Here is a 20,515-nt window from a genome sequence, read left to right as displayed (position 1 = left end):
CTCCCGGGCTCACGGAGGCCGCGGTGTCACAGCCGCCTGACGGGCGTCTAGGTGGGGATGAGAGGGGACGCAGCACTGCAGCACCCATGCCTGCGAATGACGATGTTGCTCCATTACAAAAGGAAGCCACCCAACCTACTGCATCCCTGTTTTCCGAATGCAATCAGGGGAGAGCGCGTATTTTTCCCGACTTGATGTCTCCGAGGCTGACCCTGACGTGCTGCAGGCTATGAACATGATATAGAACCGCCGTTATGACGACCAGGAGACGAGGCTCTAAATGAGCAGGAGAGCCAGGGAAGAAATCTCCACACCCCTGCATCAGTGTGAGGGGTCACCCCTGCGTGACGGCTGTGAGGGGAGTAATGGCTCCCACACTCCGACACCTGCCAGGGGTCTTCTGGAGGCCCGAGACGGAGCGGCTGCTGCACCCCCGCAGTTCCTCCCGCAGAACCCCCACGGTTCCATCCGTGTCCTTGGCTCCAGGGGCTGTCCTGCACCTCTTCCAGGGGTTCCAACGGCACCCCTACCCCCCACAGTGGCCTCCAACCACCATCTCCAAGCACCGGTGAGTTCACCGGGGGCTGAGTCCATGTGGAGTTGGAGGCAGCCTTGGGGCCAGACAATATCAGCACGTTAAAAGTCAGCCTGCCACAGATTCCATGAACTTTCCGAGCCCTGCCTGCGTGCCCCCGGCCGTGTGAGAGCACATGGCTACCCAGGGCTCACCGAGCGTGCCATCGGGGCATCCCTCCCATGGGACAGCTCAGCTGGCTGCCCATTTCCATCAGGGTTAGGATGCCAGCTCGCCAATGAGCAGGTATGTAACCCAGGCAAGGGCAGGCCCTACTGCCCCGCCTCAACACACACACACACACACACACACACACACACACACACACACACACACACACACACACAATGCATCTGTACATGTGCACACATTTATACATAAACAGGCACACACATTACACACAAACACACATGCACACGTGGGCTCGTTCTGCTCCGGGCTGGGCCAAGGGCACTTACTGCTGGCAGCAAGCTGGCAGAGGGCTCTAATGGGAATCCCTTGACCCCATCTGACTCACAGGGTCATGACTATCCTTGTGCAGCAAGCAAGGTTCCAACGCTCCAACGCAGCGCTCACAGAGGTCTCACGTGCCCACCGGCCTGGACACTCCCACCGAGGCCTCCTGCCCACGGGCCAGGCAGCGGCCTCACTCGTGGCAGCAGACTGCTCACCTCTGTGTGAGGCCGTGTCCTGCTGCTCACCAGCCCCACATGATCCCACAATATCCCCCAGACACATTCACCGTCTTTCCTGAACGCAGGGCAGAGACGGGGGCCCAGTGGAGGCCAGGCCTGTCTGCTGTGGGGGCCGGGCAGCAGTTCCTGCCTCCGAGGCCCTGTGGTCTTCACCGTGACTGCTCTCCCACAGGGGTGACATCAGCCATAACCCACACAGACATAAACACGGCTTCATTTACAGTCGGGAACATTTGGATTTTTGTGTAGCGTGCACGTGTCCCAAAATATTTTCTTTCTCAATCATCAAAAACATTTTATAAACATTCATATCTTGCAGACGGTACAGGGAAGCAGGTGGCCTGGCACACTTGGCTCCCGGGCCCTGCTTGCCAGGCCCTGTGCCCAGCCCATGCACACTGCCACCGGAACTCAGACACACAATGCTTTGGTTTTGATCGTGTAATGCTGCCACACTGCCTTGACTCAGTCTCTTCTCAACTTACTAAGATGAAAATCCAGAAACAGAAGTGGGAACTGGTCAGTTGGTACTAGGCACTCCCCAGTCAAGCGCCCTGAACACAGTGCCCACTGTGGTGCCACCTCCTTGCCCACGGGGAGCTGACCCCACTGAATGAGCAGGTCAGGCCTGCTCTGGTCAGGCCCCACAGGCAACTCCTGTGTCCCTGTCAGAACTGCAGGCATGAGGGTGGCACCGGGCCAACCCAAAGGGCGGGCCTTCTCTGCCCACCTAGCCAGGAAGTGGCACAGGTGCCAGCCTGAAAGGACAGATGGACAAAGCAGAGGCCGTGTGGGATGACCCGGGGGTGAGGCGCCTCCCTCAAGGGAGGTCAGTTCTGGTCTCCTACTGTGCAGCCAGACACTGCTCCCTCCCACAACGGCTGATTCTCTAACAGAACGGTGTGATTAGAGAGAGAGAAAAAAGTTAAAAATGAAGAACAGCAATCAGCGTTTTCCCATCCACAGCTGGTGGCTGCAGTGAGGCTGGAGACGCAGCCCAGTCACGCTGAATGGGGACTCATCAGCATCCGCGTGGGCGCGGCTCTGGGCACAGGTGTTACAGGACATGGCGCACCTGCTGGGTGCAGAGAGCATGTGCCACGGCAAAGCCTGCAACAGGCCGCTGTCAGAGAGCTTTGCTTATAGAGGCTGCTGCTCAGACGGAGCTCTGCCATGATTTGGGGGCTCAGAACCAAAACACCAGGGGAGGCGTGGAGTGGCCAGCCAGGTGATACTGCAATAACCCCTGTAGGTGGCGGGACTTGCTGACACGGCGTTGCCCCAGAAGGGCTGCTCCCTGCAGCCCCGTGTCAGCACAGCGTTGCCCCAGAAGGGCTGCTTTCTGCAGCCCCGTGTCAGCACGGCGCCGCCCCAGAAGGGCTGCTCCCTGCGGCCCCGTGTCAGCACTGGCTGAGCTGCTCCCTTCTCTGACCGTTCACATGGAAGAAGCACTGTAATGCAAATTTGCTGAAAAATGAATCGTTCCCTCCCATAATGGGAGGTGGGAGACTCCATGTCCCTAAGGTTCCCACAGGTGGGCCTAAAAATAGACCAGAGAATCTGGGGAGATCCAGAAACAGGCAGCAGCTGTCAGGGGGCCCAGAGTGCCTGGGGTCCCTCCTGCAGAAAGACCACTTCTGCCGGGCCATGGTCTCCGAGCGAGCCCTGTATGAGAACAGCAGCTGCCCCTCTCATTTCCTAGCAATGCAGATTCCCAGGTCCCGCCTGGCTTGTGGAACCAGGCCCCGGGGGTGGGGGGTGGGGGTGTGTCTTAGTGCTGGGCAGACAAAGTCTTCAGCAGGCGCAGTCTCCCATCACTGGGGACTCCATGTGACCTGGGCTGTCCGTCAGCAGGTTATCAGGAGTGGCTCCCGAAGGACACACCCACATCCTGGACCAGTGATCTAAGTCACTTAGGATCCCAGGATGAGTCTCCTGCCTTATCTGCAGGTTCTTAATCCAGTAACAAGTGTCCCCATGGCTACGGAGCACAGACCACATGAGGAAGGGCTCAGTGTGGGCACAGGATTGGCCGCAGCCAGCAGAAACTGGAGGAGGCTGGTTTTCTGCAGTTCCTAGGAGAGACCCAGCCACTGCCTCACCCCAGCCAGCCCCATGGAGGAGGGCTCCAGGCCACGCTCAGTAAAGAGATCTTCCAGCCAGGTTCACTCCTCCAAATGGCTACAATGATTATGGTGGGGGAGAGACCAAAGCGGAGGGGACATTCACACGTTCCCTGCCCTTCACATGCCTGCTGGCGACACCCACGGAGTACAGGGCGGGGAAAACCTGGCACATGCTCTAAGGTCACCCCCGGCTGCGGACCCCACATCCTTCACAGTCATCACGTCAGCCCCACGCAGGAAGCTGACTCTCGCCGCTTGCCCGCCACAGAGGCCACTAGGGATCAGCTCTGCTCCCGTCCGTGCAAAAGTGGCACCAAGGAGAAGACAACACAACAAAACTTGGCCCCTCTGGCATCCACCCTCCTGTGACGAGCCACCTTGCAAAGTACGTCAGCCATGCAAGTGACGGCCCGAGCCAACACTTGGTCATCCTTCACTCTGTCGGATAGGACGACTTGGCACTTTCGCTAGGAATATGAATTTCTTGGCAACTGCTGTTCTACCATTGTTCTTGCAAGCCACCAGTATCTTGTTTAACTTATCAAACAAGGCAATTAGAGGAGAGTGCCCAACACGGCCGAGCATAGGGGACAGTGCTGTCAAATGCCCCTGAGCCCCTTGGTTCACTGGCTGCCTTGTATGCCCATGCACCAGGCCAGCCTGCCCCCTGAAACTCTGCAGTCCACGCTGCCCACAATGCTCTGTGTCCTCGCTGGAGGAGCAGCTTCAATGCCTGCTGTCCCTGGCAGCTTTGGGCAAACCCCACAAAACCAACACAACTGCACAAGAACTGCCAGGCAATAATCGGCGCCCAGCAGGGAGGTGACGTCCTCTGACCAATGTCCCTCCCCTGGGGCTCAGGGCTTAATGCTGGCTGTTCTAGGCCTCGGATGTGCTGACACCGCCACCTCCACCTGCTCCAAGCCCTTTTTAATGTTCTGTGAAACAGTTAATCCAGATGCTACCACGGGCTGCCTGGTCTCAGGATTGAATGGAGAATTCTCAGTGGCCCTGATGGATGGGAGTGCCATTTGAGAGGCTTAACCCCACCATCGGCTCGTGACCACCTACTGTGTGCTGGGCACCAAGGAAGAGCAAGACGGCCAGTTGCCTCAACTGAGAACATGCGGCCCCACCTCGTCAGGGCTGCACTGCTGCTGAGACGAGGCGGGCTCTCCCTCGTTCTGAGCCAGCAGACGGAAGACCTCGCTGTCTCTCTGCTGCTCCTTCCCTCCCTTCCTCTCTGCCTTTCAAAGAAACGAATGAATCTTTCTAAAATGTTTTCAAAGCTCTAGTCTCCCCTCTAGCCCACCATGCTGTATCCTCTTCCAATCCTGAGACCCAACCCCGGGTGGGCCTGCAGGTCCCAGCCCTCAGCGTTTCCTGGGGGTCCCGGGCACACGGAGTTCTGGTTCCCTGCCAGTTCCAGAGGGGGGCTGCTGTAGCTTCTTCCTACAACCACTCCCCCATCTCTGCTGTGTGGCTGATGTGGCTCTGCCCCTCCTCCCACCTAGACTCACATCCCTTTCCTGGGCACGGATTCGCCTCCGTGGCCTACTCACCGAGCTGCCCTGTGGCCCACTTACCAAGACGCAGCAGGGAAAGCCCCCACCTAGAAGGAAGGGAGTACTGAGCCTGCAGCAGGTACCCAGTGCCACCTGGCCAGTCCAGGGAGTTGTGAGCAGGCAACACGGCTGCTCACTGAAACCGCCACATCTTGGGGTGTTCTGCAGTGGAGCAGTAGAAAAACAAGATGGGTAAAGGCCTCGGGCAGGACGCAGGCCACAGGGCAGGGACCACAGAAGCCAGTGAGGTTTTGTCTTCTGCTTCCCTCTCCAGCTGTCTGTCAACGGAAGGCATGGCTTAGCAGCCCGCACAGCAGCTGTCCGTGTGCCCCTCACGGACTGTCTCACACCCACTAGCCTTTTTCATTCACAAGGAAAGCAGAACATGAAGCTTCATAGTGTGTCACTATGCGTGACACTCAGTACAACCCGAAGGTCGCCACGCTGGCACCTGCCCACTTCCTGTCATTCGGAGGCGATGACGAGGAACTCCGGCAAGGTGCACTTGGCACTAGGGAACTGCTGCTTCCAGCAGGGACACACGTGGCACGGGCACTTGCTTTCCTCATCCCTGTCTTCCAGAAAGCTTCCTGTGTGCCCTGAACACTTGCCACCCTACGTCAGATGCCCTTACTGTGTGATGCTGGCTCACTCTTCCTCACGGGTCAGTGCCGCACGCTGACCACCTCTGCTGCCCAGTGCACACACTGTGGCACTCGTGGGAGCTCAGCAAATACTAACAGAATGAATGCATATACTAACGACTTGTGGCTCAGCTAGAGAGAGCCTACTGAATAGGAGTTTAATAAATATTTATTGTCTAGGAGAATGAATGCGCACATTAATGACCCGTAGCTCAAAGCTCTGAGCTCACGCACCAATCAGGAGGAAACATGTTTGATTACCAGGACTCTCATGGGCAGTTCTTTCTCATCAATCAGTATTGTTTGTGCAGACCCAAAGTGAGACGCTCACGCCCCTTCGTATTTCAGCCGGTGTCGCAGGACATTCTGGATGGTGCATTTACATTCTGCCGAGTTAACAACAGGGCTCACGAAGAATGGGCAGCCCTGGACGCCCGGGAGGCGCAGGGAGCGGAACGTGGGTTACCCAGCCTCGCGCAGGGCGGACACCGACAGGCCCCGGCCAGGACTCAGCCCAGGGACACCGAGCAACCGTGGGTAAGTATTGACCTGAGGTGCTAATCTGGCTTTTCTTTATCTCGCAGCCTCCCCCTGTCACCTGTCATTCCCTCTTCCCACTGCCAGAGGCTTGTGGATGGGAACATCACACACTGCCATTTGCATTTTTTCCGAAAAAGATGACACCTTAGCCACCAAACAGTGACATTTTTAACAAAAAGCAACAGCAAACCGTTCAAATCTCTGGTCCTGACTCTTCAAAGGGGCTTTCACTTGGCCTGGAGAGCCACACAGGAAAAACTCTGAATCCAGTGTTGCTTTCAATAAAAATCCTGATTAACAGCATCATGAATATTCATGCTTTCGGCTTACTTCCAAATAAAAACAAGAGACACCAAATGAAACAAGAAAAGGGAGTTCACGCAGCCACACAGAGGTTTGAAGGACAAGATTCCATGTTTGCAGGTGTGTCCAGGAAAAGCAGCAGAGGAAGACGGAGGCTGGTCTCAGCCTTCCGTGCCCCGCGCCCTGCGCCCTGCGCCCTGCGCCCGCCGCAGCCTCGCACCCCGCGCCCCGTCCTCCGCGCCCGCCGCAGCCTCGCACCCCGCGCCCCGCGCCCGCCGCAGCCTCGCACCCCGCGCCCCGCGCCCGCCGCAGCCTCGCACCCCGCGCCCCGCGCCCTGCGCCCCGCACCCGCCGCAGCCTCGCACCCCGCGCCCGCCCCCGCCCCAGCCCGGTGCGACTCGGCTCGGCACTGCCCTGCCCACTTGGCCACTTCTGATCTGCCCAAGCACCAAGCGGCTCATCGTTCATGTAATGTTCTTCTGTAACTCAAATTCGTCCCCACTTGCTTGTTAAAGAAACGTGGCCTCTGCTCTTCCACTGGCATCAGCAGTTTGATAAGCTAACCACATTTTCCCTTTTACACAGCAACATCTCACCTGGGCAGCAGGCAAGATCCAGCCTGTGTCCAGGGCACGTGTCTCATGCTTGTGCCAGGGACCCGGCCAGCACAGGGCGCCTCCCTGGTCTGCCATCTTCATGAGGCATCACAGGTGGTGACTCTCAGCTGGTGAGAGGGCACGGCACCCCTCCTCTGGAAGGGGCATTCTCTGGGCAGCGCCAAGTACACAGGGGCTGCTCTCCTGCTAAGAGCTCGCAGTCAAGGGCTCAGGCCAGGGCTCTGACACAGCCAGAGCCACACAGGCATCCTAACATCTCCTGGCCCCTTCTAGGGACTCAGGGACCACCCACGGCAGGTGGCCTTTGCCGTGGTCAGCATGGCCACTCTCCATAGCAGCTTTGCTCCAGCACTTGTAGCAAACCCCTTCCATGCCTCTCAGTGACTCAGGACTGTGACCTCAGAGTCCCCTACCACATGGGACTTGTGTCCTCAGAGTCCCCCCAACCCAGCACCTGTGACCTCAGAGTTCCCCATCACACAGGACTTGTGACCTGAGTCCCCCCCGACTCAGCATCTGTGACGTCAGAGTCCCCTCCACACCCAGGACCTGTGACCTCAGAGTTCCTGCCCCCAGGACCTATGACCTCACAGTCCCCCCAGCACCTCTGGGAACACTGGGACCCAGGCCCTGTACAGACACTGTGGACATGGTCCCTGACATCCTCCGACCTTCCAATGTCCAGGAAGTCCTCCTTTCCGCTCCTGTGCCCTGGATACACCTGTGGCCGCGCAGAGCGCCTGCACACTGCACCAGGAAGCAGCAGCCCTCGCTTCCAGCACAGCTCGGCAGAGGAGGCACCTGTCAGGAGTCGCTGCTGTGCTGGAGCACCGGGACCACCTGCAGTGTAGTTACGCTGTAATACACAGCAGAGCGCTGATAAGATACGTCACAACTGGAAACGGTCAAGCTTCCCCATAAGGGAACGGGGACCCCGCCGTCCACTGCCGCCCACAGGCATCCAGAGGAGCCCAGCTCGCTGCCCTAGTCACTGGGGTCCTGGGGGCGGGGCGTTTCCGTTTATACCTCGGCACGTACGCCTTCCATTTCATTAAGTTAATCTTGCTCATTGTTAGAGCCTAGTAGACCAGAGAGCTTCTGATGAGTCCCTGCTCTGGGTCCCCTTACAGCCAGTTAGGGCGCTGCTCCACTTGGGTGGAGGCCAAGAGGAAAGCACATGGAACAGGCATCTGTATGGGACGCTAGCACTGCAGCCAGCAGCTTTACCCACTGTACCACAGTGCTGGTCCCATTCATGTGGCTTGTTTGTATAGCAGACCGCTTTGAAAACCAGGGTCTTAGAGCAGCGACTCCTGCGCTGGCCGAGGGGGTGCCTAGCTTTGGTTGGTCCTGGAAGGGCTGCATCCTGAGGCCCAGCTCTGCCTGCACAGGCTGGCCAATCCACATCCCTCACGTCTGAGTCCAAGTGCTGGGCTCTGCAAACAAGGCTGACCTCGGAAGGATGGGGTAAGCCCCGCCCACACACAGTGATCCTGAGTCTGATTTCTCCAGCACAGCCTGTCCTGGGCAGACTCCTGTGTTCCCCCACAGGCAACAGGCCCGCCTGAGCACAGCTCAGAGGACGCACAGTTCTGACCGCTCACTGAGCATCTCCCCGTTCTGCTTTGGCACGAGGGATGAGCACACCCAGCAGAAGGCGGCCCTGCCAGAGAGCGACCATCGCGTGTTCACTGTGACTTCATTGTGTTTCTTCGGAGTTTCATGATCCTCTCATGTTCTATAAACACGGGGCTTGACTGTATTGGAAGACAGAACATTCTAGAAGAAAGTCACATCCTCAGATGGGGACATTTTATCACCACTGACTCCATTACGGGCAGAGCTTTTGGGCCAGTTCCAGAGGCGGTGACGTGCTCGCTGGAGGCCGTCTAGCCCCAGGCACTCAGGGCCAGGGACAGCCCTGGCCGCACCAGCCCAGGAGGCCTCCCCGGCCACAGACACCAGTGAGGGTGGGGTCAGTCCTGGAGGCTGAAGTTCTTGTGAGCGCCCCACACCGCGGCGAGGTGCTGCTCTGGCTAATTCTGCTGCAGCTGACCGTGCTGTTAGCACCTGAGAGGCCCAGCGGAGACAGCAGCTAATCTGTCACACTTGGAGTCGCAGACAGCATAGAAAGCAGGACGGTGAGGCCAGCTGGGCCGGAAGGCCGGGGTTATGACTCCAAGCCCAGGAAGCAGGGGCGGAGGGGCAGGCAGTTTCTGTGGAAATGGAGATTCTCTCACTCACGGGGACCCAGAGAACAGATGCCAGCAGACAGCCCCCCACCTCTTGCAGAAAGCGGAGGGATTGGGCACACATGTCCCCTGCAAGCTGTGGCTGCTGTGGCAGGAGGCTGGGACAGGAGGTGGCCCCCAGGCGACGTGCCCCCGAGAACCGCCTAAGCCCCTCATGCTGCTGCATAATCTGCTCTGTGCATCTAGGCGGCTGCTGACCCATCTGCACGTTTGCTGTCACATTCAATCTTGCCCCGGTCCCATCTCCCTAGCCGTCAGCTACCCAGAGTAAAGACAAGAGACACCTCTGCATCCCCAGATGGCCTGAAGCAGGGCGTGCTGGGCCCGGCAGCCGACGCTCTCCTGTGCTCTGCTAAGAAAGGGCCTTCTTCCCTCTGCTCTGCAAGTGCCTACGATGCCAAGTTGCTGAATGAAGTGATGACAGAGCACTTCTCCTGCCTCAGCTGCCCTACCGGCAGGTAGCCACACCGGCCCACCTCTTTTCCTGGGATAACATGTCCACAGGAATGGATGCCACTGTGATCGCAATACCGCAGAACTAAGCTCTTTCATACCCTCATGTCACAGAGCTGACCGTATCCCTCGGCCAGGTAGGTACTGCAATGCCCTAGGCCACAGGCGTTCCCTGTCTCTGCCTATGTTGTGTGGGCAGCACACAGGCAGTATCAATGGATGCACAAGATGACCCAGACGCCAGGGAGGCAAGCGGCGGCTGTGGGATGCAGATGCCACGCCTGCGCGGGCCACTGGTTGCCATGCGCTCACGGCGGTGGACCGTGAACACGAACTCTGCATCGTTCCACAGGAGCGTGGGTCAGCAAAGGTGCCTCAGGCACTGGGGGAAGCATGGAGGGAGGACGTGGGGTGTGAACCCAAGGCCATTCCTGTGCATCAGGGTATCCTGGTCTTGTCCACCTGCTACTGACCTCGTTCACTCTGATCACAGACCAAGGAAAAGTGGAGAGCGGCAGGGGAGATCCACTCGATCCTGAGCTGCATGTGCTCGCCCCGGGGACTTTAGGAGACTCTGTGGTCCAGGGGGTCCCTGCAAAGGTGGGCAGCCTGCCCTCCAGCACCTGCAGCCGCCCTACCGCCTTTCTCCTCGCCCCATGGTGCAGCTCAGCCTGGCGTCACCGGCTGTCAGCTGGACTCCATCTGAGGCACTTGGTCTGAGAAGCTCTGACACCGATCCATCAATTCTGAGGGCCGGCTCAGCTAACAGCCTATTCCCAGAAGCGATGAGCACAGCCAACACCGTGGGCAGTGGCTCATGCACGCCCCTGTTCCTGCTGCTGCAGCGACAGGCCGGGCTCTGTTTCTTTGGACCCTGATGGACTCACTGCAAAGTTCAGACTAGCCCGTGGTAAACTAAAAATCACCCTCGATCCCAATAGTCCAGTGCAGCCTTCACGGCCGAGATGTGGGAGAAGCGTTTGAAAGCAATGTCAAGGGCAGCTGCTCTGGTCCCCACAAGGCTCTCGTCACACGCCCCAGGAACACAATGCTTGCTGGAGAATCTCCGGAGACTTCCCAGCCTGACAGACCATGCATCCTCACCTGTGCTTGCGATGTGACCCCCGGTGACGTGCCATGGCTCACCTGCACAGCTGATGGCATCGGACCCAGCACTCTGTGCCAGGCTGAGCAGGCAGGAGGCATGTCTGTGTGTGGCAGGTCATGCAGTGCCAGCCTTGGCCTCCACACCCAAGCACCAGGAGCCTCTTCCTCCCCACGCATGGTAACCCGGGACGGGCCCTGACATCACCCAGCGCCCCAGGGAAGTAGGGATGAACTCATTGCCTAGTCGAGCTCCACAGCTTGCCGGGACTCAGGGATGCACCCCGAGCAATATCATCCTTCATCCCCGAGAACGCAGATGCTGCTCCAGAAACGGGGTTCATTGTAAGAAGAGCTCACAGTCAAGGCAGCTTGTCAACAACTCGGTTAAGTTCCAGAAAAATCCATGTGATAATACATAGTAACGCAATCATAAAATCACCACATGCATTAAAATCCTACTGCAATTGTCACCACTGCTGTTGCCACACAGTTCTGGGGCTCAGAGATGCGGACGTCAGGTGCAGGCCCCAGACGCAACCACCTCCACCACGACACTCCAGCTGGGGGACAGTAAAAGCTGTCCCTTCTTCCTCGATTTTCTTTTTATCAAGCCACTTGTCTACACTGCAGTCACTTGCAGCTACAAGGGTAGCCTGCTCAATAATCTTGTTTGAATTTGCTGGTCTCTATAAAGAGATTAGCGTTGGGCATGTGGCCCAAACCAAGTCAGAGCAACTCAATTACAGCACATTTATGGTTCTGGAAATGAAGGGCCAGCCTACTTCTTCCGCCCAGCATGGTCAGCACTGGGGGCTACCACACAGGAGGCTGGCAGGAGTGACCTGACAGGGAGGCAGTGATGGACAGGGGCAGACGCAGGCCCAGGAGCCTCCGAGAGCCCTGGGCTGCTCAGCCACAGGGAGCAGCACTGCTTGTCTAGTTCAAGTCTGAGCTGGCATCGGAAGGGCCTGCGTGATGCAGGCCTGGCTCCCAGGGCCTGTCTCCCGCACAGGATGGGCTGCTTACCCGACACCATGTGGATGTGCGGGTGCAGGCACCCCGCAGGGACCGCAATCCGGAAGCAGCCAGGATCGTGAATTCGGAATAACAGGTCCCGTCCCTCCGGCACAGGGCCAGATGAAACGGTTCTCCCTCCGGTGGGCAGGGCTGGTGCTTTCCACGAACATGGAAAGCAAGGAAGACGGCCTGGAAGGCTTTGAGGATGCCAGGGGGGCCTGGCTTCTCCACAGGGCACTGGGCAGGGACCCCTCTACCCAGATTCACGCATGGGCATGCAGACCACAGAATGGGACCTGCTTGGAAATTGGATCCCTCATCAGTGACCTTGAGGTCATCCTTTTGGACTAGGGGGCAGGACTCTAAGTGCAATGGCTGATGCAGGAGGACGTGCCCCGCTGCACGCTTATCACCATGCAGGGACAGGTGGTCGCAGCTGTGGCCGAGGGGGTACCAGGGCCAGCACACGTCGGGGCCAGCATTCTCTGCCTACTGAGCTGTCTGCGAGGGGAGCAGAGACAGCAGCCCTCGAGCAGCTGGGAGGATCTGCACCTTGGGCTCAGGGAGGCAGGGCTCAGTCCTGCAGAGCCTGTACACTGCGAGGAAGAAAGGCGGCTGAGCTCAGAGGAAGACAGAGAGGACCCTGATGGCGCCCTGGAGATGCCACCAGGTGTCCGAGGCAGGACAGGATGACCTGAGAATACCGAGGGAGCACGGACACGTGCCGCAAAGGAACCCCGACCTCCCAGGCCGGCGCCCTCTCCTGCCCAGCGTGGCAGCCTGCCCACAGTGGCAGGAACAAAGACAAGATGAGGCCTTGTGTGTGAACACTGATGACTCAGTAATCACAGGTGCAGGGCAGCGACGGTCCTTCCACACGCCGAGCACCTTCCCGCCGCCCTGCCGGTCAGGGAGATCCCACGGGGGCCTCGGCACACAGTGAAACTCTTAATCGGCCAGAAGCAGAATTCCCCAAGGACCCGCAAGGCGAGCAGCAGTCCCACCCACCACACCCAATGCCACGGGCAAGAGGGCACCCTGCTAAACGAACACACTTCCTCTACATGAGGACCACCAGGAGGACAAGACGTAAACCCTGGAGACCAGCATACGACCCAAGAGGCCCAGACCACACCGAAACCTTAAAGACAGAAAAAGAAGAGGGGAACAGGTGAACTAGAAGTTTCCTGTGAGAATCTTACCAACGAGAAACACACAATGGCACAAATCACTTTTTTCAAGGTATTTATCCAAGTGACTCACACAACACAGGAGTCTTGTTCTAAAACAACCCTGGGCACAGCCAGCACTCTAACCTCACCCCTACTGGAACAGCCCCAGGCTCAGCCAACACTCTAACCTCACCCCTAGTGGAACAGCCCCAGGCTCAGCCAACACTCTAACCCCTACTGGAACAGCCCCAGGCTCAGCCAGCACTCTAACCCCTACTGGGACAGCCCCAGGCTCAGCCAGCACTCTAACCCCTACTGGGACAGCCCCAGGCTCAGCCAACACTCTAACCTCGCCCCTAGTGGAACAGCCCCAGGCTCAGCCAACACTCTAACCCCTACTGGAACAGCCCCAGGCTCAGCCAGCACTCTAACCCCTACTGGGACAGCCCCAGGCTCAGCCAGCACTCTAACCTCACCCCTACTGGAACAGCCCCAGGCTCAGCCAGCACTCTAACCCCTACTGGAACAGCCCCAGGCTCAGCCAGCACTCTAACCCCTACTGGAACAGCCCCAGGCTCAGCCAGCACTCTAACCTCACCCCTACTGGAACAGCCCCAGGCTCAGCCAGCACTCTAACCCCTACTGGGACAGCCCCAGGCTCAGCCAGCACTCTAACCCCTACTGGGACAGCCCCAGGCTCAGGCACAGCCAGCACTCTAACCTCACCCCTACTGGAGCAGGAACACAACCAGTTCCTCCTTGAGTAACTGACAGCTTCAAAACCCACGATGTTTCAAGCAGATTCTTCCCAGGCCAGTCCCCCAGAGAAAGGTGCATTGGCACCCACACGCAGCACCCTGACCCAGTCATCACACCCCAGGCTCTCCCCTCGCCTGCTCTCTGCTGCTTTCCTTAACCTTCTGGTTTAGGGGAGACCTCTGAGCTTCAGGCTCAGCTCTAGTGGAGGTCAGAGTCCTTCCCACACTCTACGAATGACATCTCTCACCCCACAGGCAGGGACAAACAAGCCCAGCCTTGGCTCTTGGTCCCCAGACACCTGCAGGGAGGTGTGCCAACCCTGCACCTTCCGGGCTTGCCCAGCACCTGCTGTGTGCCACCAACTGCTCCTGGCCAGGGCCTTGCTCAGCTCTGTCCAGGTCTGCCTGCCCGATGGTGGCTCAGTGTCAATGAGAAACAGCACAGGGCAGGGTACACAAGGCATGCGGCCAGTGGTGCCCGCTCCGGCCTTCACTGGCTGTGCCCAGTCCCCTTTCTACCCACCCACCCTGGCATCTAGCCGGTCCAAGAGATGACCAGGGCCCAGAGCGGGCACCTACCTTAAGATGAAGGAATCCACCGCAGCATCGCTGGAGACGGTGATGCGCGCCGTGACCACCTCCCCTAGCTTGGCCGGCCTGGAGGGCAGCCAGACGACCACGTTATGGTCCAGGCGCAGCGGACTGAGCTGGGCCCCGTCCTGGGCAGGGGAGAGGTCCACGGCGCCAATCCTGTGCAGGTGCATCGGCCTCTCTCCCGGGACGTCCTTGCCAGGCCGGATGGCGTTGTCTTGGCGTGGGTCCCCAGCGGCGCAGTCCCCTCGCTCGTCCTCGGGCAGTACTGCGTAGTAGAGCTCCACGGAGCCGCCCTCGGCCTGGGTTGGCGGTCGCCTCCTGCTCGCAGTCGCTGCCACCGCTGCCGCGGGCCCGAACCAGCCGGCCGGCAGCTCCAGCTGCGCCACGCACAGCCCCAGCGGCCCCGCAGGCCGGCAGCCGCCCCGCACCTGGCGGGCGTCGCGGAAGGCCCAGAGCCGCAGGCAGGGCAGCCGTTCCCCGGCGCGGGGCTCGCCCCAGGCTCGGCCCGCCACGTGGAACAGGACCTGGAGCCGGGGCCGGCTGGCGGAGACGCGGGCGCGCAGCACGGAGGCCCGCAGCCTCCAGGCGGGGCCCGGCTCGCCGGCGTGGGAGCGCGCCAGCAGGTCCGGCGGCACGGCCTTCTCCACGGCGAAGGGCCCGTAGCTGGCGCTGACCCGCGGCGGCCGTGGCGCGCGGAAGGCGAAGAAGGCCTGGGCGCGCGAGCGCAGGCTGCAGTTGTGGGACGGCGCGGCCCCCGCGGGCTCGGGGCTCCTCAGCAGGAAGGCGGCCTCTGCGCCCAGCACACGGAAGCTCACGGGCAGGTAGGGCGGTGGCGAGGCGGCTAGGCGCTGGACGTCCTCGGGCACGCCACGGCCCTCGATCACTGCGGCGGGAGGGAGAGAAGGGAGCGAGGGTTAGGGGGACGCGCACACTTGGGGCCCGTCGCCTGCGTCTCCACTCCGGCTCCCTCTAGGGCGCCTAGGCAGGTGGTCGAAGAAGGCCGGAGTGCTGGGACTGTGCACCCACGGGGGAGACCAGATGCAGCTCCAGGCCCCTGCCTTCCCCACCGGCAGCCCGAAGGAAGCTGCTTTCTGTTTCCCATCAGCTGGTTCCTTCTCCAATGCTTGGGCCTGGGCCTGCTGGCAGCCAGAACTCAGTCCAGGTGTCCCACTTGGGTGACAAGGACCCCCCAGGTCCTCCTGCCAGCTGGCCTCTGACCTGGGCAACAGAAACCCGGGTCCCGTGCCCGCCGGTGTCTGATGCGGAGCAAGCTGCGACTCTCGCTGACACACCCATGGGTGAACAAGCAGGTGTGGACACTGGGGATTACCGGGGCTGTGTTAAGGGGTCCTGAATCCTCCCGGTCCACACTTCTCTGCAGTTTTTCCTTCAAAGGTGAGGCTGCACCTCTGCCCCCCCCCCCCCCAGGAGCTGTAAGCATGGACACCCACCCCGACCACCACCGGGACCTGGGACCTGTCCCTTCTAGAGTTACTGTAACTTCAAGTGTTGATTAGTTGTAACAAGAAGTTGTCAAGGCTGCAGCAACATGGGAACATGGGTGAGGTTCTGGGACCTGCAGGACACCTGCCACACACTGCCTCCAGTGTGGCCCCTGTGCTCGGGCACTGCGAGGCACAGCATGGCTTTGCTTGGCAGCAGGGACAGCCTGGGTGGCTCATCCTGCGACAGGACTTCTGCCTCTGTGAATGCAGCCAGCCAAACTGTCCATTCCTCTCCTGCCGCTGAGCTGCCAACACGCCAGACGCAGCTGTCTGCCGCCCGCAGCTCATTGTTTCCCCTTATGAAACAAAGGCGGCCTTTATAAGTGGCTTCTTTGATTTCAGCACCACTTCTGAGCAAATCCCTAACATGCTTGGCCTGAAATTATACCGTGTGCTTTGCAATTTCCCAACAGGCCAAGAGCAGGTGCTCAGCTCCCAGCAGGGTTCCCGGGGGCGGGATAACCTTCATTGGGAGAATGCCTTCATGGCTCTCACTGAGGCCACTCGATCAGGAGAAGGGGCGCAGAGACAAGCACTGCTAAACTCAGCAATTGCAGGCTTGAAGAATGCGAGAATGGAGCCATGGGAGCACAGGGGAAAGACAGGGAGAATTGGGGGGGGGCAGGGAGGATGAGCGGATGGGGGGACAGAGAGGACAGGGAGGATGGGGGGGACAGGGAGGATGGGGGGACAGGGAGGATAAGGGGACAGGGAGGATGGGGGGACAGGGAGGACTGGCCCTCTGGCCCTCCTGCGCCCTCCTCACACAGCCTACCTCCTGTTGCCCTGGAGCCCACCAGAATGCCTCATCCGGAGCCCTTGTTCCCACCCTGAGCCCATGGCTCCCACCCCGAGCCCCTGGCTCCCACCCCGAGCCCCTGGCTCCCACCCCGAGCTGCTGGCTCCCACCCCGAGCCCCTGGCTCCCACCTCGAGCCCCTGGCTTTTATCCTGTCTGAGGGTCCTTTGCAGTAGCAAGTTGCATGGCTGCAGGCTTTGGCTGTGAGTGTGGGCATTAGCCAGGCTGCTCAGTGGCTTCAGGGGAGGGGCCTCACCTGCCCAGTGCTGCTAGGTTTTCTGTAAGGTGTAACAGTCCTAGACAGCCAACCAGTGTCTTGGTTCTGCAGGATTTTGTCCACCATCCAGGAGGAAAACATGGGCAGGCTACGATTCCTTGTGTGTTGCCTTTTCCAGCTGGCAACAGCCAATGCTGAGCCTGCACCTGCTTGGAACTGAGCTAGGAAGTCACGTGTGCTTTCGGTGACAGGAAGTTCATGCACAAACATCGACACTGTTTGCATTTAAAGGACACATGACATCCACAACCTGTGCAACTGGTGTGAAGTACAAGGTGCCCAAACCCGGATGAAGCCAGGGGCTGACTCACGGAGGGCCAGCCAGACACAGGCGCAGAACCATGGCTCTCCTGGATGCCTCTGTGGGCTGAGGTCGCTAGTCCACCTTGCGGCTTAGGACGGTGAGCTATGAGCACCACAGCAGCTCCCAGCACAGTCTCCCAGACCACAGCTCAGCACACAAGGATTGCAAGTTCGGCCCTGGGCCACCCACGAGGAGAGGCTTGCTGGGATGGCTCAGAGGAAGTGGCCACATGCTCAGGGGACAGGCCAGGGACACAGGTCTCATTCCCCAGAGGTGGAGGACGGCTAGGCGGCTCCCTAACGCCCCTCCTCCATCCTGAAGCCATTGCTCAAGTCCAGGGATGGGGCTCCCCCAGGACACCCACACACCACAGGCAGCCTTCTGCACACAGATTCTCCAACTCTGCAGGGATGGGCAGGCTGACTTTGTTTTCTGGACACAAGGGGACAGGCAGCGGCCGGGGCTGGCCCCTCGGCTGTACCTGCTGCCCCTGAGTTCAGAAGAAGCCCCTGCCAGAGACACATTCCTTGCCCACCAGGTGACCAGCTGCTCCCTTCAGGGCTCCTCACAGCCCGAACGGTTCACCAGGGCCACTTTACTGGTCCCTTCTAGGATGCCTCAAACAGTTTGGAAAGGGGAGCAGGAGGAATAAACAAATGCATGCATAATCAGGCAGGATTCATAATCAGGCTGCATATTGCAAGCCTCTCCAGCAGAACGTCAAGAGGCATGAGCTGCTCAGCGGTGTCGGCTCAGCAGCATTGGGCTGTGGGAGGAGGCGGCATCAGGCCACGTCCAGTCGGGGACATCAGGCCGCGTCCAGCCAGGGACATCGGGCTGTGTCTGTGCGGGGAGGGCGCCTCCCTCTACCTCAGATGGCGGCATTGCTGAGGACGGCTGCTCCCATTAATCCTGAGCACCCAATTTATCTCAATTCATGAAAACAAAGAGCAGTAGCACTCCCTTGCCTCGCGCTGGGCTTTTCCCTCCACATCAAGAGCTGATTTTTCATGTGATTTTTCATGATTGTCTTTCCCGTAATTACAGACACTACACAGTCTGGAGCCCATGGAGCGGCCGTTTCCCGTCCACTCATAAGTGGTGCTGGCTTGCACAGGAGCCTCTGTAGCTCCACTGGGTCAGGCCTGTCCTTGGGCGTCCACACCAAGGCTGGCAGGCACAGGTGAGAGGTACCATGCCAAGGTGTGTGGGGGGTACAGGTGCACCTGGAAGGGGATGGAATGCTCCTTTCTGCATAAGCCCCCAAGCTCTCAGAAATACACATGAAAACCACGAAAGGCCCGGGAAGGGCCCACCGGCCCAAGGAAACCCCGGAGATAAGGTTCAGTGACTCTGGGCCAGGGTCCTCGGGGCAAGCCAGCCCAGGAGGACCCCAGTTACTGGTCTGTCTTGCTTTGAGCCATGGCCTGTTCCCCTCCTCTCCTCTCCTCTCCAGTCCCAAGTCCTAAACTGCTGTCAACCCTGCTTGGATGGAGGCGACCCCACGCGCAGGGCTCACCTGCCAATGGCACCCCGGCTCTCCCTGCTACCCCCCGCACTGCAGGCCTGCATGGGGAGTCCTGCTTTGTCCCCAAGGCTAGACCCTGCAGCTGGCGGGAGGCAGGGCTGCTCAGCTGACTTGACCCCAGTTCCCTCTTCTTGCACGCGCCCATCCCTCTTGCTTCCAGCACCAGAAACAGAACCAAAAAGTGCTACTGGAGACACGGTTCTCATCACACTCGACCAAGCCTCACCATGCTAACCACAGACACTGCTGCACCCAGGGCCTTGGCGTAAGAGTGGCTGCAATATCCAGATTTCTCCAAGGCCAGGAGAACTCTGCAGATGTCAGAAAAGCAAAATGGCTAAGCTTTGTCCATCCCGGGCTTCAAGTTCTTTCCTGCAATAATGGGTCTTTATGAGAAAGTATCTGCCTGGGAAAACTCCCTGAGGCCGGCTCTGGAAACACGCCTGGCCTCCTACCCACCTGGGACTGCAGAGCAGGAATGGAAGCCCCCGGCACGCAAAGCCAGGCCCCGTCTGAGTGGACATTTGTGAGAACAGGATTGGCAGGGGGCAGGCTTGGTGTCACTAATCTGACCTGCCTTTATCTTGCCCTGCATCCAGGCACAGCCAGAGACCCGGGCACCCTGGGGAATGGCCCGGGTCTGCACGGCGAGGCGGGTGGAGCTGGCGGGAGCCATGAGCTCCTCCGCTGCCCACACTGCTGTGACACAGGGTGGCCGTCACAGCTCTTGGGAACAACTGGGCCAGCAGGAAGCAGACAGCTGTGGAGGCTGAAAACACACCAGCCCTCACAGCACACACACACACACACAGGTCTACACACAGGCACACACACACAGGTATATACACTGATGATCTTGTGCACACAGGCTTACAAAGGCCCACAGAGATGCATCTGTTATCACAGACCTGCACAGAGGTGTGTTCATAAGTGCACATGCACACACAAACTACACAGTGCAGCAACACGTGCAAGATTCAACCTTTCTGTGCTTGGTGGAAATCAGCAATAACCGAGTGTCGTCCACCAGCATGGGAACGAGCACAGCGAGGGACTGCACAGGAGTTCAAAGGAAAGTGCTACAAGGGAGCCAGGGACCACCCCGCCCTCACACTGTGCACTCAGGGTCCTCCTAGGTGTGGTCAGCGCCAGGGACCACCCCGCCCTCACACTGTGTACCAGGTGTGATCAGCGCCAGGGACCACCCCGCTGTCACACTGAGCACCAGGTGTGGTCAGTGCCAGCTTCCTGGCCTCTCTGCGTTTGGGTCTAGAATGAGCCCTGCCTGGTTCTGAGGCACAGGTGCTGTGCCCATGCATACAGAGACTCAGCCCAGGGTGGTGTGCAGGAGACAGTTCTCAGTGGCTTTACAGAAACAGCTCCCAGAATGCCAAGTTCCCTCTCCTTCCCACAGCCTGCTCTCTGGACCTGTCTTCTACCCTTAGCAACTGTGGCTTCGCCCAGCATGGTCCCTGCACAGGAACTCGCTCATACCAAGGATGCTCTGTGTGTGGTGGCACCTCGTTACCCGCGGCCTGACCACAGAGCCCCAAGCCCTGTCCTGCCTGTCACATCCTCGGGCCGTCCCCAGCCTGCCCGTTTTCTCTTACACTCCATTCAGGTCCACATAATTTCCTTCCACTGCAGCTCCGTGGCTGACATGCCCCCCGACACACACACAAACCC

The 20,515-nt window shown here is 59.4% G+C and overlaps 1 protein-coding gene across 1 annotated transcript in view; it reads right to left on the bottom strand.

The window, feature by feature from the left end:
• The window catches only part of TMEM132C (transmembrane protein 132C), a 102,083-nt gene that overhangs the window by 52,645 nt on the left and 28,923 nt on the right, over nt 1–20,515 (bottom strand). Inside the window, exon 3 of the mRNA XM_040986862.1 lies at nt 14,403–15,300. Within this exon, the coding sequence (XP_040842796.1) occupies nt 14,403–15,300 (898 nt within the window). The remainder of the gene's footprint in view (nt 1–14,402; nt 15,301–20,515) is intronic.

The sequence above is a fragment of the Ochotona curzoniae genome, unplaced genomic scaffold, assembly GCF_017591425.1.
Source record: "Ochotona curzoniae isolate NIBS_2020 unplaced genomic scaffold, NIBS_Ocur_1.0 contig_46, whole genome shotgun sequence".
Classification (NCBI taxonomy): Eukaryota; Metazoa; Chordata; class Mammalia; order Lagomorpha; family Ochotonidae; genus Ochotona; species Ochotona curzoniae.
The sequence above is the reverse complement of the archived record's forward strand: the minus strand, read 5'-3'. Positions and strand labels throughout refer to the sequence as shown.